Source organism: Pagrus pagrus, assembly GCF_965226575.1.
Source record: "Pagrus pagrus genome assembly, chromosome: 1".
NCBI lineage: Eukaryota > Metazoa > Chordata > Actinopteri > Spariformes > Sparidae > Pagrus > Pagrus pagrus.
The window spans coordinates 22,868,670-22,894,698 of record NC_140185.1 but is presented as its reverse complement, the minus strand read 5'-3'; the positions used below and the strand labels follow the sequence as shown (position 1 = coordinate 22,894,698).

Here is a 26,029-nt window from a genome sequence, read left to right as displayed (position 1 = left end):
CTGCAAATTAAAGAAAGAGAGAGCGAAGGTTTCAATTTTTTATATCTTAATTCAAATGTTGCACCGTTCTGCACAAAATCTGATTAACTGGAGATGTTCTTAATCTCTTCCCAGTGAAATGTGCAAAATTGCTTCACCTCCCTTATCCTCTGTAAAGACCTCTAATTATCCACGAAGAAGTAACTGAGATAAGCCCTGATTTGTGAAAGAAATTAACTGTGTGCTTGCATGTAAGTATTAGTCATATGTTGGCAGGTGCTGATTTTTCTGATTAGAAAAGCAAACATATGTTCAGTGGGCGGGGACGGTATGGTATGGTTTATTTTGCTCGTGTGGTTTGTGGGTACAGTATGTGTGTGTGTGTGTGTGTGGGTGATTCCTTTTTATTTTTCTTTAACAAATACCTACAGTTCTGTATATAGCATAGTAAATATAATGTAAACCCTAACAAACCAAAGCACCCTAAATCAAATAACAACCTTCCCACATGCTTTATGCTCACATATACATTCATTAGCCGACTCCCGGAGGGTGTTCTAACAAGCAGCACCAAGACGCTGTATAGATAACTTGGCTGAGTCAAACTCAGAGCAGCTCCTTTTATCAGTTTATGTTCCAGATTTTCAGGGATTCTGGGTTTTACTTTGCCCTCGTTCCAAGCTTCTGAATCACCGCCCACTCTTCGATTTGTACAGGGATTCAAATAGGTCCGGGGTTGTGCTAATGAACTGCTTTTTGCTGCAGTTTGAGAAACAGTCAGCCAATCAGGGCTTTGTAGGCAAGATTAAGAATCGGGATGTCAGAAAAACAGATCTCTGTGGAGATATCTGTGGAGCGAAATACAGATGTGTAGTAAGTTGACTTACAAAGCTGTTAAATGTTAACTGCTAAATGTTTAAGCTTCAGTGTGATGAATGATGTATGTGCATTGTTTGATAGAAGAAGGCTGTTTTCACATTCTTTGCTCAAAGTGCACGTTTCTCTGTGCTCACTGGAGACGAGCCTGAAGGCATGACATCACATTTAGTAGCCGAAGAAGACAATAATTTCAAATATAATTACAAACATTTTTCTCATACTGTCCAGTGATGCACCACTGTCTTCCCCCTCTGTCTGAAGCACTCTGTTTTAGCTCCTGTCTCTTTAAGACCCCCCCACCGAATACCCAGTCTCCTCTGATTGGTCAGCTCACACATGCCTGAACCAGCACTGCTAACAACAACAGAGCAGCTGTGCTAAATCAATTCTTACGTGCCAAACTAGCTGCGAGGCATAAATAATGCACATGGTGACGTAGCGTGAAGTCACAGAGGTAAAGGCGAGACTACTGACAAAGATGATTTTGGATAAAGGAAAAACATGTGTGGAGGACCGTATGTTCCACAAAGCAGGGATTACTCAGAGTACAGATACAACATAGCAGCAAAGCTCATGGGTTAAAGCTGTGCTCTGTAGTTAGGAGCCATAGAGTAATGTCAAGAAAGGCTTCCACAGCTTTTGGAAATGATTTTGTGAATTGCAAATGCATGGGACCGAAGAGGTGTTCCAGTTTAGTTAGATTACCTTTTTAGCTGCAACCATGTTCAAATTTTCTATGACTTTTAAGCGGCTGTGTGGAGTAGTGCTTTTGCTCCAACTGCTGACCGTGTTGATAAGCAGGACAACCAACACGAACCTCCTGTTTTTAGAGCACCTGCATGCACCTTCACTTTGCACTGTGTGTTTACCTCATGTGCCTCCCTCTGAATGTCCCTGTCAACTGAACTGAAATAACTATTTCCTGCAGCCGCTGCAGAACTACACAGTCCGAGCCTGTAAAGTCATGGTGTATTCAAAATAAGTTGCAGCATAAGACTGTCAGATGTTGCTTGGTTTTGTCAATAGTTTATTAGCATACAGTACACAGGCTGCTGTGGGTCACTCAACATGTTACACCATCGATGAAAGAGCATCTTGGTCAGGCTACAAACAAATTACTTTTGTTTTTCCCTAAAGGTTGACATTTATTGATTCTGGTTTCTTACACGAAAGTTAAAAACACATATTTTACATCAACATCATCTCTGAATGGGGCTTAACACACACACACAGGTGATTTAACACATTTATTTCTCCGGTCTTAGAAAATAAGGGCAGTGGAGCTTGTGTCTGCATCAAAACATTTCTCTATTAATATGTTTTTGAAAATGTCTCCTAGCTCTGTTTTCTGCCGCAGACTTTCTGCTGTACACTTAAAACCTTTTCTAAAAAGTCTTCTTTGTAAAATATTAATTTCTCAGTTGATCTGGTAATGATTGAGTTTGAAGGTTCAGTGTTGACCTTGCAAGCAGCATCGTAACAAAATAATTCCCAGCATGTTTAAAATTGAGGCCCAGTTAATCACATTACGAGACACAGGATGTTTGATGGGTTTCACAAGTAATCTCATAGTTTTCACATGGACATTTTTATGGCTTCAACATGGAGATATACATGGGTTTTATATGTTATCTCATGTTTCACATGTAATCCTATATGTTTCACATGTAATCCCATAGGTTTCACACGTAATCCCATATGTTTCACATGGGAATGTACACAGGCTTGACATATTTTATCATGAAAATGTTCCTAAACCACGTTTCCCATGTGCAAAAGCACCTGTGTTCCACATATTTCATGCATTGTAACAGTTTATCACATGTTAAATTTCCCATGTGCTAAATCACATGGACACATAATCTCATGTGATCACATGTTTTTCCACATGGTGTTTTTTCTGTAAGGGTTTCAAAGCTTTCAACCACAACTTGTGGCCTTACTCAGCAGATTGAGGTACTTAGTTGTCATGGTAATGGTGAAGATATTATCAGTTCATAAAATATAATAATCTCATAATCTCTGCTGTTCACTTGTTCACAGCTCATCTGAAAGCTGCTTTACCCACAAAGGGGATTCAATAAATATCGGATCTGAATCAAATCTGGCTTTATGTAGCTGATGCCGTTCAGTTGAAAAATGCCCCTGATTGCCCCATTCACTGCATTTATGGGCTGGCTCACATAGTGGACCATAAATGCCCACTTTCAGCAGTTATTACCAATCTGTTATCTATAAAAAGAAATGTCTCTTGGACCTCACAGACCAGGCCAAACTCCTGTGAAGGTACAGAAAGAATAATAAAGCTCGCAGTCTGTATAACCTGTCCAATCCTAAGGTCTTCTTCCTCCCACATCCCTCTCGGCACTCCTCTTATAGTGTTGGAAAGAGCTCTCCCCTCGCAGCTCTCCACTCACCGTATTGACTGTTGAAGTCCTCCTCTACAGTCACTTGCCGTCGGTCAGCCGTGACAGTGTAATGAGAAAATCCTGCCTGGTTTCATCAGGACAGGCTGGAATATTCTCGCTGAGCTGATGTGCTCACTCTGTTCAGACTGTGACAGCAACAGCTGTCATATAGAAGTTTGTGAATTGTTGGACCTTACTTTCTTTTTGCACTAAAGGTTTTGCTCTTGCTCCAGGCATATTTCTCACCCACCAGTCGATTAAATAATTGACTTAACTTATTTAAAGTCCCCCTCCAGTCAAAAACGAGTGTTTTTCTTCTTGTTCCGACAGAATGTTTAAGCTTCACTGTGTAGAATGAGCTGTGCACTGAATCTGACACTGGAAGGCTGATTTCACATTCATTGCTGAAAGTGTAAATGTTCTCTGTTTTAATGTGGTAATTATACTTTTTTCTGCAAAAACCATGTCAGACACATTAGAGATTTTTACCGTATATCTTTAATCCATGTGTGGAAGGGAGCCTTAATGTATTTGAAGTGATTCAAACAATATTTTAATGGCTCTGAAACTTGATGTGAGGTTCTCTGTTTCAGTTTCTCTTCCACTTCAGCTCCAGATGTTGTTGTCCGCTATTGTTTTCCACTTCCCAGCGTTTTTAATCCAGTGTACTCCTTCCAAATCTTGGCCTGGCGAGGGAGAAAGTTAATGACTACTCTGGCAATTGCATTGTTGTTTTTGCCTTGAAACCATGTTGATGCTATCTGGTGGGCCCAGTGAGGACGGTAGTGTGAATCAGCCAAAACGCCCAGAGCTCGCGGCACTTCAGCAGCTTACATCCCTATCCTTCCACAGCAGTGTGGGCTTAAAGGAGGCGAGATATATTGTGTGCACAAATTGTTCTTCTGGAGGCCGGCACAATTTTAACCAGCATGCTTTTATCTTTTCAGGGAGGATCCATTCAGAACAGGAAATCAAAGAGATGCCTCGAGCTTGTAGCGAGCAGTGACAATGAGTTCGGCTACCAACTGGCTCTGCAGAAATGCACCGGACAGAAATGGTTCATCACAAACGTGCTGTTTAGCAGCTCCTTATAATCAACTGCTGAAAGGAACATGGCAGTGAATAGCACACCGGACTGGATGGAGATGTTTCTTTTGTGTGCACATGTATATGCGTGAGTGCGCGTGTGTGTGGAAGGATACGACAGAAAAGTGGTGCCCGTTTGAACAATGTTAGTTTGAGCACCACGATGTCCTCTGACATGCAGTCGACATCACATCATAAATGTTAAACATTTTATTTTGCCTACAGGATCAGCCAGAGTTGGCGAATATTTTGCAGATTTGAAAAGGTAGAATATTTAGATATTTTGTGGTAAATACAGTACAGTCAGATTTTTGTTGACTTCAAAGATGTAATGGGTCCAATATGTTTTTGTACTGTTCATATTTGCTACTGTGTAGCAAGCTTTCTGAACTTGTCCCTGCTGTAATTATTTTGATTTAGTGTCTCAGGTTTGTAGGTTTATTATGCGATTCAGCTGTATAGTCGTGGGAAAATGTTGGACTAAATCCAAAAATGACAGATTATTTTCTAAGTGTTGATATTTCCAATTATTTGTAATATGTAACAGTAAAATAACTCATGTAAACTACGGAGTGCGAGTGTCTTTCTTTCATTTTTGTTGCTAAAGACTTTTTTAGTCTTCAATTCATAGCTCAGAGTAAAATAAATTCACAAAACATACAACATACACATACACAACATACAACAATGAAGACCTGTTTCCTTTAGTATTTATAATACTCTATTTCATCAGGAAGTCTCACTGAGATGGAGACCTCATTTACAAGTGAGTACTGAGTACAGAATAAAACATAACATTCAAAAAGACAATTGCTTGACAATGAAAACTTGAGCGAGCGCAGTGACAAGTGAAGCACATCAGACATCCACAACATTTCTCCCGCAGAAAAACTGAGAAATACCCATTTGATCTGCATCACTGAGACGTCTGGAGATTAACGGGAGAAATTACTAAACGGGAGCTCAGCGAGAAAAAGGACTGAGAATAGAGAGACTCCAGCGAAAATTGATAGTGTTAGCACGTGTGCATTTTCTGCTATGGTTGCCCGAAGAGTTCACTGCACTGTGGCTTAAGAAAACACATGTAAGTAAAGAAAATGCAAATAAATGTAGAACACATCTTCACCTGACAAATGTAACATCATAACACTGTAAAGTCAAGTTAGTACAGAAATGCTGCAGAACAGGAGTCGCATGTTTTCTTCAGCACACTGCATTGTGTTGACCTCTCAGAGCCGCCATAGATTTGGCCTTTATAAAGGGGAATTTAATCAAAATATACACACTAATGTACATGCACACACACAGCATGGAGAAAATCCAGAGTCATGCGAGTGATGTTGTTAGTTTATAATGACAAATGCGGGGGGCAGAAGCTGAGAAACGGGGCTGCTTTCAGCTCCGACTGTTGTGAGCACCTGGGGAGGAGACGAGTGCCACAGCCTGTTTTCAACGTGCCAGTTCTCATTACCATCCACATTCACGCAGGGCTGTGCAAACCATGGCATTAAATATACATGGAAACCCACTTTCATCAAAAGGACCTCCCTCACTAACACGTCTTAATATATGCAATAAGAGCGCCTCTGCACGCTCAAACTTCTGAATGAAAGAAAGTCAACAAAACAGTATTCCCAAGCACATTGCTTACATCCTCTTTGACTTGACCCCGTGTCCTGATTTCACTGCTGCACTTTCCAAACATCACTTTCAGCTTTAAAATGAGTGACGATAGGGAATCTGCGTATGTACATTTGCTTAATATTCTATCATCATACATACATTTATCACCTCTGTTGATTTAGCACATCTTGTTCCACAAAATAAATTGAAAGAGGTTTTTTCTTTCTGGTTGGCACAAAGTACACTGCAGAGAATTAAAATCCCTGAAAATGTGGAGTAACAGATACATCCAACTGTATCCCACAGTGCTGCGGCGCTGTGTGAGCATAAGTCATATAACATCTCAGAAAAGTGCTGGCCTGATTCTGATGAAGACGGGGTGATAATATGTCGGTCTTCCCTTTGAGATCCAGCTTACTCAAAATTACAGTCATTTGACGTGCTGTGGGAATTAAATGCTGACTTTTAACAGGTTCATCTCCTGCGGTTACGGCTGTTACTGTGAAAACTGGATTCATATGAGCAATTTGTCACTGGAGAGAGGGAGGAGAGTGCTTCTTCAATCTGAAAACTTTCTGTATGCAACAGGAATTTGTAGTAACAACATGGAGCAAAAGGACATTGTGCAGTTATTTGAGGGAAACATGAATGTTTCTCCTTGAGTCCCAACAGTTTTGTGGTTGTCTGTGTTAAATTGCTTTAATTGTTTTTGCTTTGCTGAGTGCAGGAGCTTTGTGTCACTTTGGAGCTTTTGTCATAAAGATGCTGTTTGGTTATAGTGTAGAAAAGATGTATATAGCTCAAGCAAAGCTTTAGATCACCGTACTTAAATTACAGTGTAATTGTCTCGAGCATTTAGGTTATCAGTTTATAAAAAACTTATCGTAAGAACAAGGGATAAAGACAAGAGACTTGGTGTTTAAGAGGGAAATAAAGTATTTTTAATTACTATGCATCTATTTGATAATTAGTATTGTTATGGGATAAGTTGAAAATGGGTAAAACGGAGCAAAAGTGCCAATAATTAAATGAAATTAGATGTGGTTTAAAATATTTTTAAATTATGATAAACGTATTTGTAATGTAGTTTTGGGACCCAATGTAAGAACCATCTGATGATCAAAACTAAACCTACCGCCACATGTAGTGTGGCTCCTTTTCCTGACAAAGCCATTGGAAAGGGCAAAAGCTGCATTACAAAACACTTTGAACTCTACATAACCCGTGGTAACTGTGCCGAAATGCCAGATCTGCTTTGCGTATCCATTGCAGACAGTGGTTTTAAATACAAAGGTGAAGTCACGCCCTTTTCAGTGAGCCCCATGGGACCTTACTTTGGAATAATGTATATTGTAGTCAATGACGAGAGACAAAACATTTTTGATCAGGTTTGAATTGAGCCACAAGTTACACATTGACATCTGTCAATTTAAAAGATAATTTTTCAACTCAAGAAAGTCCCAGTTTGTCAGAAAAACTATATTGTAGAACATATTGCCTTAGTCTCTTGGTCCTCTTTGTGTACAGTGATTATTTTAGATGCACTGGGTAATTGAAAAAGTATTTACAGTGACTGTTTCCTCCTGTTTCAAGTTTTTTTGCTAAGCTAAGCTAAGCCGTATACCATAGACATATGAGGGCGGTATAGATCTTCTCATCCAACTCTTAAAACTAAAAAGCCATATACACTGAATATCTAACTCTTCCTTAAAATAAAATCTAAGTCACCCCCCACCCCTCACTCTCTCCCTGTGTTTCTGCATCTCTCTGTACCGCTATAATTCATCTTCTTGCCTCTTGTGGAGCTCTGAGGGGCAGCTTATCATGTCTTGTCATTATTTTCTGCCCCCGACATGGAGACATAAAACATTGAGGAATATATTCCTGGCAGAGCCCGCGGTGTGATCAGGGGAATCCGCTCGGTGTTGAATACCATATGGCAAAAGGAAGCAGCTTGTCAGAAGTGAGAATATCTGAACGCCCCTCAGGATTCGGAGAGGTTTTCTCTGTTCTCGCTCCTGCAGGTGAGCCACAGGTAGCTGAGGGGGAGGCTGTCAGTACCGCAGGGCGAACGGGACAACGCACAAACACAGAAACAGAGAGTGGGAATAGTCCAAGTACATACTTCTCCGTTGAAAATAAACATAAACCCTGCCAAAGATAAAATGAGTGTTCGTTTTACAACCTGCAGCAAGCCAACAGTGTTAGAGGGAATGCTTAAGCAGAAAAACAGATTTAGCAGAACAATGCACGTGGGTGTGAAATTTGTGTTCGCCACGCAGCCAAAACGCTTCACATGTGGATAAATGTCAGTGTTAATTGTTTTCAGTGAGAGCGAATCTGAGTTGTAACTGCGTTGCCATGGCTGCATATTCTCAGATATCCTCAGGCATCAGACCATAGGTGAGCATATTAACTCTAAAAAAAAACCCTGTCAGGATGTAATTGCCCACAGATGCAGACGTACCTTTAATCTTTGCCCTTTTTATGTCGCGCTTGAATACTTGGACCTATGCAAATGAAGCAGCCAACTAATCTATTTGTTTTTGTGCATATCTGCCCGCGCTGTATGTGAAGTAAGAGAGCATGATGGTGAATAAGGGATTTGCTACAGTGGAAAATTAAGCTCTCCACATGGGGAGTGGAGGTCTGAAGTCATAATGAAAAGGCTGAAAGAGAAACGCAAATCATCTCCAACCAGCCAGGTAGAGACTGGGACTGATAATACCGTGTAAGAGCCCTCTTCCAAAAAATCATTTTAAATATATCAAAATAAATGAAGGTTTCACTAGATACCTTCAGATACAATTGTTGAATAAAAATGTAATACTCTTCAATATATTTTAATTGTACTTGGAAGGAAGTTATAACTGGTTATAAAACAGTCTCAAACAGGACCGTCAGCGAGAAGATCGGCTATTGTGTTGCCTCTTTCTTTCACCCGAGTCAGATCAAGATCTTTAGCACAGGAGGCGGTGGTGCTCATAACAGCTTATTCCACAGGGGTCGCCAGAATCGACAAAAAACAAAAGTTACTCGTAGCTGCTTTAAATTGCACACAGTCTAATTAAAGTTGAGAATAAGTGAAAAATGAATTAATAAGATACTTGAATTTTAAGCTGTGTTGATTACGATACCTTTGGGGGCCAGAACAGGTTGTAAACACAACATGAACATATTACTTTATAAAGTACCATTTATTTTGATTAGCAAATCTAGCAGTTACAAATCAACATTAGCATTTCTAAGAGTCATGTTTCTGTCCACCTGATGAATGTTAATATTCAGGCTCTATTTTGGTCTCCACCAGCTCCTGAGGGAAATGTTTGTATCTTTAGCCTCTAAATCCCCTAAAGTTGGTCCGCCTTAAGGTTCAGTTTGACCTGACAGATGTTTAAAAATTATTTGAAAAGAATGTTATAAATATATGTAATGTTATGCTGAGGTAAAGATAGTCTAGGATCACTTTTATTAATTATTTTTCATAATATGGACATGTCTGGCAGAGTCACACTGTGCAGAAAGTCAGTAAATTAAGGGAACTTGGCATCCTAGTGCCATTTTGCTTCTTACCAATACAACAGGTACTTGCTTTTGGCCCCTGGCCCACCATTAAGATTCAGTTTTGGCCCTCCAAGGTAAAAAGTTTGGGCACCCCGGCTCTGAGTGCTCCACTAGCTAGTCAATTATTTTTGTCTGTCTGCTTTTTAGTGCTAGATTGGTGTAATACAGTCGGTCTTTAAAGCTGAAAGAGAGACGATGGTGATGATGAGAGCTATCAGAGTGAATTAAACCAGTTAATTTGCTGGCTGGATAACCAAAATAAAATAGCTGAAAGAAGCTAAATTGCACCCTAGGGCTGAGGGCTACTGCAGAGTCAGGGATGCTGTGGGTTCAGCACAAGAGCAACACATTTCACATTACACACAATCTTATGAACCATTGTCGAAATATTGATTATTTTGGCCAGAAGACAAACGAGGTCATATCAGGAGGAAGGAGCGGTGCACAGAGAACAATCTACTGCTCAACGTCAGCAAACCAAGGAGCTGATTGTTGATCTTACACCACGGTCTACATCAGTGGAGCTGAGGTGGAGCAGGTGAACAGTTTGGGCTTCCTGGGAATCGACATCACAGAGAAACTGTCTTGGACATCACACAGAAAAGGATCTACTTTCTAAGACAACCTAAGAAAGAACTTCCCACGCCGGGCTCTTGTTAACTCTCACAGAGGAGCAATAGAAAGCATCCTGACTGGAAACATCTCAAAGGGTGAGATAAACCCTTGCATGAATTTGTCTGGCATGTCATTTTTCTTTCCCCATTTTAACACTGCAGGTCATTAATAGTCACTTAGTTTCCAGCAGCTGAAACAATGAGCCTGAATATGACATCTTTCAGCTGTCTGTCAAATAAATCATCAACACAGATTTTAAAGAGCCATAAGGCTCATTGCCTGAGCAGCTGGGATCTCACAATGCTTTTCTTGTACTGCTTTTGTGATATTCAATAAATGTTAACAAGTGAGAAGATGTAAGTATTGTGACAGTTTATCCATTACAATTTAACTGGCTTTTGACAGTGATGGATGAGGCTCCACGAGGAAGCCCATAAATCAGATTAAACTGTGAAAATGGGTATTGACTGTATTATCTGCAGTCTGTTTGCTTTCAGCCTTCAGTAACTTCTCGCAGAGGTTAAAGCTGTTGGCCTCTGTGGAAAGTCGTTGTGAGTATTATCGCTCTTTAATGCAGCCATCAGCTGCCACTGACTCAATCACTGATCATGATCTTGATTTATTTAGTTTGAATAAAAGCTGAGTCAAACCTGCTGAATACATTATCCTGAATGAAAATCTCTGCTGGTCGTACAACATTTTGTGTCCCCAACCCGACAGACTGAATAATTCATGACCCGATGTTCTCAATGAAAAATGACAAAAGTGACTTTTTGAGGTACCGCACTTATTCTTTTTCTTGCCAAGACTTTAATGAGAATGACTCGGTCCAAAGGTAATAAAGTTCACCTAGAAAGCCTCTAATTGCTCTATCCATGAGTTAACTGCGGAGGTCACTGGGGAAACAGTTATGGGTGATACTTCCGGCGTCCAGCGGAAGTTGCATATTATATCTGGCACATCCCCCTAAGAACGAGGATCCTGTTGGCCAGAAGTCACATCCATTATTCATGCATGGTATCATGGTGGGTATAAGGTTGATATCTTGCCAGACTATCTGTTTGCCAGGAACAGTAACTTCCTGGAGTCTCAGCTGGTTGCCTAGCAACTGAACCCAGAAGGAAGCCATTTGACAGAGCTAAGCTAGCTGTTTCCCAGTTTCCAGTCTTAGCTAAGCTAAGCTAACTCACTGTTGGTAGCTTCGCGTTTACTGCACAGTCATAAGAGTGTTATCAGTTGTTTCGTGTAACTCTCGAGAAGAGAGAAAAATAAGACAAACTATTCCTTTGAGTCTGTAGTGTAGACAGACTTTATTATTTTCTGCAGATTCGTCTTTTCTCCATTTAATTTTTAATTGCATGTGTCTTTAGGGGCAGCTGTAGCTCAGAAGGTAGCGTGGGTAGTCTAGTAATCGGAAGGTTGCTGGCTTGAATCCCCCGGCTCCCCCAGCTGCACGTCGAAGCATCCCTGAGCAAGAAACTGAACCCCAAAGTGTTGTAAAGCGCTTTGAGCGGTCTGTAGACACTATAGAAATGCAAGTCCGTTTACTTTGAAGGTTTTGGAGAATACATTTTAATAAGAAGAGAAACATCTTCATTGATTTTCATCACTGAATAAACTGAATAAACAAACTGTCCTTTCTAGCTTCAAGCTTTGTTCTGGTGATCTTCATTTAGTTATGTAGATAAATGTGTTTTATATAACCATTCTGAGTTTGAATTTCTTTTCCAAAACCACATAGCGCACCCTCAATTATAGAGCAGCTGCTCTTTACATCTTAAAATTTGGGCACTTTTTTGTGTTCTTTTTATTGTACACTATCTCAATACATATCTAAATTTGCTAGCACATCCTTCCAAAGTTAATCAGGGCAAAGCAAGGAAACCTGTTCTGAAGGCAGGAGTTAATGAAAACATTTTGGCTCACAGGAACAAGGAGAGACTGGGACAGCATGGGTTAATTAAAATTTAATCACACCTCAGACAGGGATTTAATCTGTGCTTGTTTCACAGTACATTAGGTTAGACCAGACACATTGAGCTTATTTATACTTCACTGTGCTGTGACAACAATAGTCTGCCTCCTGACTGCTTACTGACAATAGCCAGCCCTGACACCACTGACCTGAGAAATCTCAGACACCCACTTTCATCCGAACGAGGAGAAAACACTGAAGTCTGCGAACTCACATACTAGACACTCTCCAACAATGTCTAATCACTGCAATCTGGATTTAGACTCTGTCCCCCCGCTCCTGCAGCACAGTTGACAAAGACATCTTATGAGCTTTGGAGCAAAACTCTATTTCTATTCTTGTCCTCCTGCACACAGAGTCGTATGTGATACAAGATCCTCCCGAGCAGACGAATTGATCATTATTCTTCAACTGGATTTAGATCTTTGAAAGATCTCAGTTTGTCTGTGTAAACATAAAAAAACTCTGCACAGCATATATATCCAACATTTGTGGTTTAATGCAGATCATAGACATCAGAGTGGTCCTCTCGTCAGCTTTATGAATCCTGCCGTCGTCTTCAAGCATATGCTATTCTGAATCCTACTCTTGAATGCAGATAAGATTGACAGCACGTTCGTCTCTGCAGCTGTCTCACACAATCTGTCAATCAGTCTGTCTTCCCCTGTGTGTAGCTGTCAGTGCTTAAAAAATAAATACTCAAGTAAAGTACAGATATCTGAAAATCTACTCAAGTACAGTAGCAAAGTATTTGTACTTTGTTACTTCCCACCACTGCATTTGAATAACTCCCATATTAACATTCATTATAAGGCGGCGACCTCTGCAACACTTCCTCATACCTAAATGATTGAATAGGTCGACTGCCAATGTCCCCAAAAACTACATACAGTATGTGACAGTTCCCAAACGACATAGCCTCCAATATATGACAGTTGGAGAGTATCGATGACAGACTTCTAGATGTTCACCATACCAGGCTTTCATCGTTAAGCGGTTAACGTTGTGAAACAGTTGCAGTTAAGTTGGGTTTAGGCAACAAACTGCTCGGTTAGGTTTAGGAAAAGATCCTTGTTCGGGTTGAAATAAGTATGTTACATTGCTGACATAAGCTAAGTGTATAAGTTAAAATAAACCAATGATGATTTTTGGCTTCACACAGGACACGAACAACAGTCTCCTGGGTGAACGCCCAACCTCCCTCACATTTCAACATCGTCTCTCTTTAGACGACGTCACCTGACTTCCTCTTTTGCTCCCGTCATAATTTCTATGGCAGAGAAATATCCAATATTTCACAAAAATACCAAATAGAGAAGTATTGTGTGTCTCAAAAAATATGTGTTTTGCTGTGATCCCCCAATAATCAGCTCAATTCTTTAAAGAAATATTTCCCTCGTATCTGTCATTTCATTCCCTTTGCAAGTAATTTTCATGTTGCCATGTGTTTGATGTTGGAGGCTCCAAACAAACACGTTGACCTAAATGAAAAATGAATAATAATTTCTGGCAAACAGCATCTGTCAAGCAGATGGAGAGTAATGATGTATCGGTATGGAACGTGAAGGAGAGAAGCTCATGTCTGAGGCCACCTGGCTCTGAACTTATCAAGAGTACACACACAACACAATAAACTGTAATCCTCCGTATACTGCAGGAGAAGAGCCATCAATAGCCTATTTCTGAATGTCCTTACAGAACTCAATTAGATGAGCCTCAGAAAAACAGATTGCTTGCCATATTGAAATTCAGAAATAGGCTTCTGTCTAACAAATTTGTAATATTTACTTTGTGAACCACCTCTCACTTCATTCCACAGTGTAATCACGAAACAGCAACCCCTGACCAGTTGGATTAGACTGACTTCAAAAAAATCAATTTTCTGTTCCACGATTTGCCTGACAAAACAGAGCTTACACTTGTTTTGAGAGATGGAAAAAATGATTGATTCTTACATTGCAGATATGGCAAAATAATGCATAACAATTGAGAAGACATCCTGTTGTGGTGTGATCTGTACAGAGTTACTAATTAAAGGAAAAGTTTTGACATTTTGGGGAAATGCTTTCTTGACCAGAGTTAGATGCCACCCTGTGCAGTAGATACGAAGCTGGAGTAAGCAGCCAGTTAGCTTAGCATGACATAAATGCTCTAATTGCTCTGTCCAAAGTAAGGATGTCAACAGTTAGCCAGAATGTTTCTGACTGGTTATGCATGTCGATCTATAGGTTTATTTGCATGCAAACACACACTAAAGTCTGCTAACAGCCTCACGAGAGCAGTCTGAGGTAAAAGTGAAGCTGGCTGAAAGAAGCTCATTCTGCCAATCTGTGTGATAGAGGGCACGAGATTCAAAGGGAAACTTCGATAACATTATCTCGAGCCTGAGTACTTTATGACACCGAGACCTATACTGCGACTTAACACATGGAAAAGTGACTGCTGGACAGCTCACATAAACCAAAGTTAACTTCACAACTACCTGTCACTTCATACATGCTGACAGGGAGGGAGATTCAGTCCAGTGTGCACAAAACAAATTGTGGAAATAAGTTCAGTTATGATTTGTGTAATCTATAAAACAACTGAAGTGTAAAAATGACAATTTTATAGTGTACGATGTGCCAAACCTTTCTTTACTGGGACCACTAGCTTAGTGCTTTTGGCCATGTTCGATTTTCCATGCATAACCAAAATGCTAAGCTAGGCTAACTCTCAGCTTAAAGGGCAAATAAACAAATTTCCCAAAAATGTCAGCTAGTAAAATGTTTGTCGTCTTTGCTTTGGCCACAACAGCCACTCTGGAATCAGCAAGCAGCTAATTTGTGAACATTAAAGCCGCCAGGGGAGTGAACAGTCGACTTAGAGGTGACAGCTGATGGGTCTGAGTCAATGACTGTAACAAGTGAGGATCCATTAGCTTTAACTGTGGAGCAGAGAGGAGGTGTGAGCGTGACGGGTCTCTCGGTGGGAGGAATCAGGGTGAGGTTTAGTCAGATTAGTCGATGTCTTCATGCAGCTGAGCTAAGGTTTGTGCTAATTGGAAAGTGAATGGAGATACGTCAAGAACACATTTTGTCAGCACATCACTGTAATGGGGGCATGTACTGCACAGCCGGACAGAGATCAGCTGTTGTCGACAGGATATTTCAGATGTGTGAAGCAATCTCTCCTTTTGAATCTCTTTTTCATTCCCTCTGATGTTTCGCCAGTGACTCACACCACACTAGTTTTACAACTGCAGGTTATTGTTATAATTTCATGAGCAAAAAGATTCTCAAACGTCCTAATTGTGGCCTTAGTAAATGTTTGTGCTTCTTGTTATTCATCATTTCTGTTTCTTAATCAGTAGCCTACATTTTAATTCCTTTTCTGAAGCTGCTGATCTCACACAAATCCACCGCTGAAATGTGCCTTTGAGCTCTCCTTTCGTTCGCAGAGGATAGTCCCAGGCACTAATCGTGTAATTAGCTGCTGTTTCTGTGAGGCGGACGCTACATAATCACAAACAGCAGCCAGAAATTGACCAGGAGGCGTTCGTGTATCCAAATCCGACCTTTGAGTCTTTATTTTTGTTGACCATGGTTGAAATAAATTGTATTTTTGGATCCCTTTTACTACAAACATCTCATTTCCATTGGAAATAATCTACAAAGTTTACACGACACGAGATGAAGAAGTTAAAAACAGTATTTCGGCATGTTGTTTTCGAACTGGCTTTGCTAATAACCACAGTTTTGCTGTTGCGTTATCTTGACTTTACACAGAATGTTGGCTTCAAAGTGTACGGCGGCATCAAAAACAGACACAGTCGATGTTGAATGTAGTCTCGTCTCATGTTGTTACATTAAAGAGAAAACCAGCGGTCCTTCAGTGGGTAAAAATCCATATCAGTGGTTCTTCTCAATCAGTTAATTGAAGCAAAATGTTAATAAAATGAAGAACTGCAGACATGAGAGTTTAAAAAATAACAGGTGCGAAAGTAAAGTGTGTGCACAGTTTGATCATTACCCAGAAAGCCGATTTGGACACTTTGGATGACTCTCTGGCCTCATTTATAAACAAGGCCAGGGAGTCATTTGGGAGAGTTCAAAACAGCAAAAGCAAAGCGCAGGGCAGTGCGCTAACAATCCCTTCTTTAATATGCCTCTCACTCTGCCATCCTCAATCAAAACAAATGACCTGAGCGCCACGAGACACGGGGGTGAGCAACTCTGATCTTGTTTTCCTGAAAGAGGAGATGTGACAGATTTTCAGATGCTGAAACTGTTTGAAATGCTAATGAGCGCTGCCGGTGGAAAAAAATAAAAACACATGAGGGGGAACACCGATAAACACCCACGAGCATGTGTGCAGAGAGCACGCCAAGTCACAAACAGGTGAAGAGAAACACACACGGCGCTCACGGGTAAAGTGTGATGGATGGTCAATGTTGTGTACTGTGAGGAAACTTCTTGTTCTCCTAGTCGAAGTTTAGTTTTCTAGATCTTTGAAGAATTACAGATGCTGTGTGATGAATCAGATCTCTTTAGTACATCCAGACTTTCTGATTTTCTTACCTAAAACAGGACAACAAATGCAGATGTCATGACAGGTGTTGATCATGCCCTCCCCCAGCTAATCTGACTTTCTGATAGCACCTCAGGTGGAGAGAATCCCCCCCACCCCCCGCATCTCAACTCCTGACATGTTCGAATCCATTCATTGATTTCTGGATCTAAAAAATGTTTGATTCCCTCAGAACACCACTGTGAGCCTGCAGTCACTCCAGAAAGCAGGACTGTGCTGCAACTTCCCCTGTCTCCTGCACAATGAACACTGCAGGGCAGGTACGGGTAAGGCCGCTCATTTGAGCTGTATTTGGCACAGTTAAAGGGGTCGCCCGGGGTCATGAACGAGGACGAGAAGAGTTGTGTGATTAATAGCTGTGGTGTATGACAGTTTTGCAACTGGAGCACGACGCACCTTGGTATCAGACCTTGGTAGAGAAAAAAAGAGCTAAACCACAGATCAGAGCTCTTGATTTACTGACCGAGCCTCGTTACGACCATCGCGCATACAAGCACCTCAAATGAGAAGCTTCCGATAGGGAAGCGGGTCGTGCTCTGAGTGACAGAATGAGGAATCTGTAATTTCAGGGGACCTTGGCATCGAGCCACTTCTCCTCCAGGCTGAGGTACAACAGCTCAGGTGGCTTTAGCTCCAAACGCCCCCTGCTGGAGAGAGACAACGGCCCAGACTCAGTCAGGACTTGGTGTCGGTATTATTCCTGCCAGTTCTCCTCACTTCTCCTCTCCTAATGTCATCCTGACCTGAATACATGACTAGAAAATGGACTCACATACTTTCAGTCACCTCTGTCATAGTCACAGATCATGCTTTATTTTTCATTTCCTGTCTTTGTCTGTTTTCCCGCCATTTTTCTGTGAAAAGCTGTGTTTCATTTGTTCACTAGCTATTGTGGTAGAACGAGTTTATCCTTTACCTTTTTGTTGCCTGCCTTTTATTGACTAACATTTTTTTTATCTTCTTATTAAAGCTCGATGTTTTGTGAACTGCATCCGTCTGTGTCTGCATTTGCGTCCTTTGTGCTTACGATGATGTCACACTCAAACAGCGCTGATGAATGTTTAATAATGTGCAGGATGTTTGAGGATGAGGATGTTTAAACTTTGAATTGGTTTGAGTTTCGCTTATACCGTCACAACTGTTTAATGTGATAGAAAAACACAATTCAGGGGCTATAAGTGGAACTAAAACGCTGAAAGTCCCAACTTAGTGATTTTCTATAGTTACCTCACGTGTCCCTTTGGTGCCATTCCTCATGCTGTTTGGGGATTATTAACACTGCATTCATAGCATGCAAAGTGTGGTCAAGTAGCAAGTGGGCCAAGTGTAATAGCCACAAATGCATGCATATTTAATAAACATCAACAAATTGACCTGCTCCATTTCTGGTGGTGCAGAACTGCCTCTGCCATTACTGAGTGCTACAAGGCAATTAAGTCGTGTGCTATATATGCCTATCATCCATCACAGCCGCCTCCCTACAACCTCTCCGCACTGCAGAAATGAGCCACTTCCTTCTGTGTAAAACGTTTCCTTTGTATAATCTTGGCAGAAATGATGTTTCCTTCAAAACATCTGACAAATTGTTTTGAATTCATCTCTTCCCGATTGATCAGCAACTGAAAAGATGATGGATGGTGAAAATCTGGAGGTACAACAGGCCATATTTCATTAGACAAAACACAATGTTAGCATTTAACTGCTCCCTAGCAAACATAACTGTTTAATAGTCTTACATGATATGATAAGAAACAAATGAATTACAAAATATCAACACACATCTTTGACATATTTATTTAAGCCTGAAACACACTGGATGCAATCAAAATGGTAATGTGAGCTGGGAAGTGGTTGAATGCTAATGTTGTATAATGTTAGCTAATGGGTTAGCAAATTGCTTTACCTTGAAACATGGTCCAACGTCACACCAGATTTTCACTGTCCATCATCTATATAGTGACGGATCATTGATTACAACTTGTCAAAGCCCTTCGCTCATACGACTTTCAAACTGCAACACAGCAACACGACAAAAGAGCTTCACCACCCTGAGCGTGACATCAGAGAAAAATGGCTGCCATGTGAATATGGTCTATAGGGAGGATGACGGTAATGGACTGTTGGGTCAAGCATGCACAGAAATTCACAAAATGTCAAGAAGAGAAACAGAAAATAAAACCATACATTTTCTGGCCATGGCTAACTGAGCAGACTAGCTAACGGCAGCTAGCAGCTACAGCCAAAGATAGCTATAGCAAAGACTAATCACTAACGTAGTGAAGTAACATATACGCACATCGTGTAATGTAATGTAACTAAGGTGACATTGGTAACGTAGTGATCAGTGGTTTCGGCCTGAGGATGTGTTGCTCGCTAGAGTAACTGCTAACTGCTGCCAACTGTAGTCTTCGCTATAGCTATCTTTGGCTGTAGCTGCTAGCTGCCGTTAGCTAGTCTGCTCAGAGTGAAAAAGCTTAGCAAACTTGCCGCTTACATACTTCTCCCAGCTGAAACTAGCTGGGGGGCTATCACCTACAAAGTGTATAAAGTGGTATGACGAGATGGGATGGGAAGAAGATGAAGATGAATTTTACCTTTCAGTACAGAGTCACTTAGTGTCAAGCGAGAGTTAAAGTGAGATAGATGAGGATGTTTTTCAAAATAGGAGCCTCTCATTGAAGAAAAACAAGAAACGCATTGGAAATTAGCATGCTACGCTCACAAACCGAACCATAATAGCAGGGTAACTATGCTCATTTCAGGGCAAGGGACACATTCCTGTGTATCGCTGCTATTGGTGAGGAATGATCTGCTAATTTTTCCCCTCTCTTCTTCCAGTATCGTGCAGATAAACATCTGTTTTTGACAGTTTTATTGGATTCTTAATTCAAACTGGAGAGGATCATTAGAGGTTTAATGGAGCGCAGCAGACTTAGGGTGTCTTGTGAGCTCCTAATCGAAGGAGGCTGACTCAAAGTGAGTGGGAGGCGCTGAACCACTTTCAGATTAGGTTGCAGTTTTTGACCCAACTCCACACAACTCAAGCATTTAGGCCATCGGGGGAGTCGAGAGGAACCAAACTGAAGAAAAAGAAAAACTGCACCAAGGTCTCATTGATATTTAAAGGGACAGCTGCGCTCCTCATTTTTTTCAAGGTTGTCTGCAAACGTCTCAGAAACACCCAGTCGGTCTGTTTTTGGAGGAATGAACTATAAATCTCTCCTGAAGGACAATACAATAGTTACATGGGTTTGCTCTGTGTTGTTAAGTGCACGTATTAGCTTCCTTCCGAAATAAGTTTCGTTTTTATTTTAGTGTTGAATTCATTTCCGGACTTATGAATATTGGCATCTACATTTCACTGAATATTCATTCAAGTAAATTGTGCGAGTAATTAAGATTTATTTCGGGACAGGATGAGGTAAACAGGGAGCTGCAGGAGAAGGTTGCAGAGAGGTGAGCAATTAGCCCAAGTCGACATTTAGTTGCTCTTTTCACATTGCACTCCTGATATTGTTGTTGTTTCTTTGCCTTTTAAGGATTCATCGTGGCCTTTCTGCCTCTGACTTATGCTGATAGATATTTCCTACCTGACAGAATGACCTACCCTATTTTCAACTACCTTCACGGACACAGTCGCCCATCCTGTTAGATATTCTCTCTGTCAGACTGACCTACCTTATTATTTATTTCATCATTATACTCATTTGTTTAGTTTTTTTGCTCTTGGATTTCTCCTGTTTTGTTGTCAGCCTTTTCGCCTGTCTTCTTGTTGCATTGTTGGATTTATAAACTTATTACAGCTTGCTTTTTTTTTTCTTACCTGTCACATTGTGTTTGCATCTGAGTCCTCACCTGATGTTAACCATCAGAGTTAAACATGTTCTACTTTACACACACATTGTCAGTGTTTCAGTGTCTGGCCTTGAAACGTTTTTAAAAGACCTTTCTGAGGAGCCTGATGGAGCTAAAAATGTCAGCGTGTGCACATGAACCCTAAAAGGGATAAAGCATTTGGGAGATTTCAAGCTGTTTCTCTTCCCCTGAATGAAAAAATACATCAATTTAGGAAAACAAATAGATGTCAAATATTTCTCAACCCTCTGCTTGTCCTGGAGCTCTGTTGATGGAAACTGCTGCTTTCACCCTCCTTGAATCACAATCACCTGCTCAAGAAAAGACAAAAAAATAACGTTTCTTAAGGTGTTAAGAATAAATGAAGCTGACGCTGGGTTAGCATCGCGTCTACAACAAAATGTGTTTGTATCAGTTACTTTAGTTTTACCGTGCTATTAAAAAAAAAGGGTTTGATTATCTACAAGCCAAAACGTCTCTGTAGATTTACCCCCGTCCTGATGAACAAGCTTCAGCACCGACACAGGGAGGCGGGTTTATTTTTAATATCACAAAGAGCAAGATTTTCCTCAGAGACGCACTTTCTCAGCTGCAAGTGTGATTTGTCGTCTGTATATCAGCAAAGCTTTCGTCGCATTTTGTTCATTGAATTTTATTTAGAAACAAGCCAGTGTTGGAAAGCAAGGGGAGGAAGTGTAAGAGTACATGGTGACATTTAGTAATAAATCATTTCATCAGTCTTTACGATTAGTGTATATGGACTTGTGTCGAGACGAGTCATGCCCATGTACACAAATCCTACAGGTTATATTTCATTACTATTTCACAAACTGTCGTGATCCTGGGTTGGATCATTAGCTGCCACATATTTTGTGTGCTAACGAGCACTTATAGCAACAGGACAGTGTCTGCGGGAACAGCAACAAAGAACTACAATGGCCTTGTTCATTATTTGTCCATAATGAAGGAACACCCAGTGAAAAGGTGAAGCTCATTGATGTGTTTATAACGGCTTTTGTACAACAATGGATGGTTCTGTGGCAGAGGAGAATAAAATATAGCAGACAATCAATTCAGTGTTGTCTTTAGTCTTTTCATAGGATTTGTTGACGGCGAGAAAAGCAGATCAAGTAAAGTTAAAAGTTCAAATAAAGTTAAAGAACATTTTGTCTCATTAAGCTTTTGAGTTTCAGTCTGGTGGCAAAGCCGGAGGAGCCTTTTCTCGATTTTTCTTTCTAAACAGCAGCGTGAAGGTCCATTAGGCACATAGAGTTCTGGTTATGGCACTTAAATATTTTGCATCGAGCGCTGCAGGCGATGGTCTGTGCTGATCACACAACCATGCAACATTTATGGCTCAGATTTGTTGTTATACTCTTAAATGTTGTGGAAAAGAGCTCGCTTCCAACTGTTTTTCTCCCTCTTAAACCCTGATTTTCACAGCAGAGGAGTTGAGTAAAAAAATAACAATACAGACAGCAGTCTTTCCGTTTCTTTCTGTTTCTGTCTGCTTCTACACTGCGTGGACGTCTGCCGGCGTAGAACATCCACACAATGAGACCACGAGTGGTGTGACAAGTCAGTGCCTTGCCACACCAACAGCATGACGCAGCGCCTGGGAACAACTTCACATCCTGTCAAACAGTGTGCCGTGTTAACTGAACTCAAAAGGATGAGTAAGGCAGCCTTACAGTCTGGAGCGGTTTCTTGATAGCTATCAAAAGTGACACCAAGTCTCGCCTCCACGATAGTTTCACTGTGAAGCAAACACAGTAATACCGATTTAAAAGACACTGTGTGTTGGGTGACACCATGTTAGCTTCCTCCACCATGGATTGTGTTTAGTTAGATGTCAGTCACTCATTATAACTGCAACATTTAACGCTGTATCAGAGAAGAAAGATAACATCGTGTCTTAAAATGATATTTATCTCTGTGTGCAGCAGTAACAAGATCCAGAAGGACAGATAAAGTCTTCTCAAAAACAAAGATTACCCCTCAGTGTTTTCCTTTTCATTTGCAGCATATTGCTTTCTTTCTTTCTTTCTTTCTTTCTTTCTTTGTGCTCTCTTTCACCCATATTTCCATGATTATTCTTTATGCATACAGATACATTATTGCATATTTTGTTTTGCCCTGAAATGCAATTTTTTGAGGCAATAACTGATATCCCATTACCTAGAGGCGCTGAGATTACCATAAGTGTAATTCTTCTCAGAAGTACAATGGCTGAAATCATAAATCAAAACTGTCGAGGCAAAAATAAGACTTAAATCCACAAGTCTTACTTGAAAAATCTCCCCGTCATCCGTGTCTGGAGAGTTCACTGTGTCTGATGCTGGCTCATTCCTACTCTACACTTTGCATGCAGGGAAATGATTCAGTTTCAATCCTGGAGGGGGTCCTGATCTTCCGAACCTGATGATGGAGAATTGATTACCAGAGTCTCCTTGAATCTTTGATATTGATTATTGTATATGTGTCAACCTAACAAGCCTGGCCTTGATCAGGAGATCATTTTATATAAAGCTGGAAGGTGGTTATGATGCATGTTGTTTGCATATATATCTGCCACAGTGATTCCCACCAAGGGGTAGCCTACTTGTGTCTCATAGGCCTTCGTACACAGTGTCAGGGGATACTGGAAAGCTAAACTATATATAGCAGTTGACAGAGTTTGCTGAAAGAAGCTGATGGATTAACAGTTGAAATTGTCAGAGACGAAGTAGGCTAGCCTAGATACAATGAGCCTAGGCCTAATGGATAACCAATTGAAATAGTAAGCTAAAGTAAATAGTTGAAATAGTGAGCTAAAGTAATAAACAGTCAACAGTTAGCTACAACAAATAAACAATTAGCAGTCAGCTAAAGGTAGGCCTAGTAGGCTGAAATGGTTAGCTAATAGTAGGCTAATAAACAGTTGAAATGGTAAGCTGAGGCTGTTTATATAACTGGCTGAAACAGTTGAATTAGAAAGCTAAAAGTAACGGATAGAATTGAAATAGTTGTGAAACTCTTGAACTTGGCGAAGATTAACAGTAACAAGTTGTGTAAGTAATACATAATCAGTTTAATGTGTTGTCAGTTAATTTGTATAAAGGATACTGAACAATATCCACATTTATACAACGAGTAGAGTTAAATGTCAATGAAGGGATCATCTGATGGGGCTGATTAAAACGGTTGAGTATACTGCAGTATATTTATATACGGTTTGTACTGTAAACCAGGCTGGGTATTTGTTGGACGGTGGCAAAAAGTACATTTCGACCCCCGCCTTGTGTCGATGCTCTCAGGATGGGGTGTGTAGATAAGTCACTGAGGCTGCAGGTAAATTTCAGGCATGTGGACAATGACTCTGATGTGTGCTGACAGAATGAAACTGCAGACAGGACCTCAGTGCTTCCCAGAGCAGACTTGAGCACCAGGACAGAGAGACAGATACTTAAAGAGATAGACAGCAAAGAAAGGCGGCTCAGCTCTCCCCGCGCAGCGCAGACGGTCTCAGGCCCGGTCACATTACCTCAGCTTGAATGGAGTTTGTCTCCCAGCTGCTCAGCTGAGTCCTCACCCTGTCACTCCACTCTACTGGGATCTATCCCTGTCTGAGTATATGCTGGGAGACATCTGTCAACATGTGTAACGCACTCCAGGAACAAAACCCAAGCCTGTACCAAGTGGAGGGAGCTATCAGTGCCAATACATATCAACCTGCAGAGACACGGGGGCGGTGATCGCAGGGAATGGATAACCTAGTCGTTCACATACCTTTTCCAGATGTTTAATACATTAAATGCTTTTAAGGATAAAAGGGGATGAACTTAAATTTACAATGTAAAATACGCAGCGCTGTGAAGCACAAGAGCTACTGTACAGTTTCTGTACTGACTTTCCGAATGAGATCCGAAAAGGAAATGGTGCGTAACGTAACATAAATTTTGTAACGTCAGAATCCAGGGCTCTTTCCATCCTGCCATAAACCAGCATCAGCAGTATTGATGACTCCAATGTGCTCTGTATGGATAATGAATATTCAGCAATTCGATGAAAAGAGCGAGGGGAGTGAGCGGTTGAGTGATGGTCTGACCCTTTCAACAGCCTGAAATCTCAGCGCTTTTTCACAAACTTCTGCCTGGTTCAGTGTATTAGTTAAAGCTGAGTGCCTCCTAAAGCCAGGCAGAAGAAATGCCAATACATCTAATCAATATTTTTATGATTAAAGCAGTCATATGTCCCACAATGCACCTGTTGTGCGCTACCTTTTCAGATTCAGTACTCGGAGGATCAATGTGGGCTCCAGTGAATAGATGCACATATACGGTATTGAGCTGTTTATTTTAAAATCTGCTGATAAACGGGAACGCCGTCTTCTTCTCGACGGAAAAGCCACAGAGCACGAGTATGAATGTCAAATCACACTAAGTACAAAGAAAAAAACACAAGTCTATAAGCTTCTCCATGTTCTTCATATTGACTCATTAGTGGATGCGTGACTGATGACTTCCCTCAGGGTAACATCCTCGCTGTCTAAGTAAAACCCTTCAAGTCCTTTTACTTTATTTATTTAATAAGAGTCAAGCGTGGGGCTTTAAGGATGTAAGTGAGAGATGGCACTGCTACGAGACAGTTTTCTTTTTTTCTCTCTCTGTCGTTTTCATTAAGAGTGCGTAGAAATATTTCATAGATGCATGTGACCTTTGCTGTACAACAGTCCTTGATATGGTGAAATTATTCTTTCTTATTGCTATTTCATGCTTTGAATACGTGACATTTTATTTCCTGAGCTATTATCAGCCGATAGAATCCAGCTTGTTTCTTTATGAATTACATTTTTCTTTTTTTAAATGCTGATTCCTGACACACAGCAGCAAAAAGGACCAGACCAGTGACAGCATGGTTGAACTTAGATTATGTGAGTATAGTAACTCCAGTTGCAGCTCGTCATCTGTTCTTAGTTGCATTGTGGGTAATGTAGGCAGTTTGTGGAATCTCTGATTCTGTTGTATCAATTTTAACCTTTTTTTTTTTTAAACTGCCCATAATGAGTCCAACAGGGTGACACGAGTGTAGCTCAGTGGACTGCTTTTCAAAACATGGTGCCTACATTACCCACAATGCAATTTGAGTGACATCACTGGAGGCAATCTATCAGATTACATGCAGCTTCCTCTGGAGCTTTATACTACTCATTTCTCACGTGCAGTATTGCAGTATAAAATTGTTTGAGGTACCCTTTAAATACGTTTATAAAGAATTAAGGGGGCGGCTATAATCGCATTTTATCTAAATAAACAAGATTTAGTCGTGCATAATTACCTGTAACCAAAAGTGATTATCCTGAAAAGTTAGATCCTGAAAAGAAAGTGTTTTCTAAGACTCTCCATTAGCATGATGCCTCGAAACGCAGCAATAATTTGTCATTGAAAGGATAATAAACCTCTATTTGCTGCCTTTTATCCGGACCACAGGCTTCAGT

At 40.7% G+C, this 26,029-nt stretch overlaps 1 protein-coding gene across 1 annotated transcript in view; it reads left to right on the top strand.

Annotated features, from left to right (window-relative positions):
- galnt18b (UDP-N-acetyl-alpha-D-galactosamine:polypeptide N-acetylgalactosaminyltransferase 18b) overlaps positions 1–4,920 on the top strand; it is an 80,176-nt gene extending 75,256 nt beyond the window's left edge. Inside the window, exon 11 of the mRNA XM_084356253.1 lies at positions 4,214–4,920. Coding sequence (XP_084212379.1) covers positions 4,214–4,360 — 147 coding nt within the window. The 3' untranslated portion in view covers positions 4,361–4,920. The remainder of the gene's footprint in view (positions 1–4,213) is intronic.
- The last annotated feature ends 21,109 nt before the right edge of the window (positions 4,921–26,029 follow it).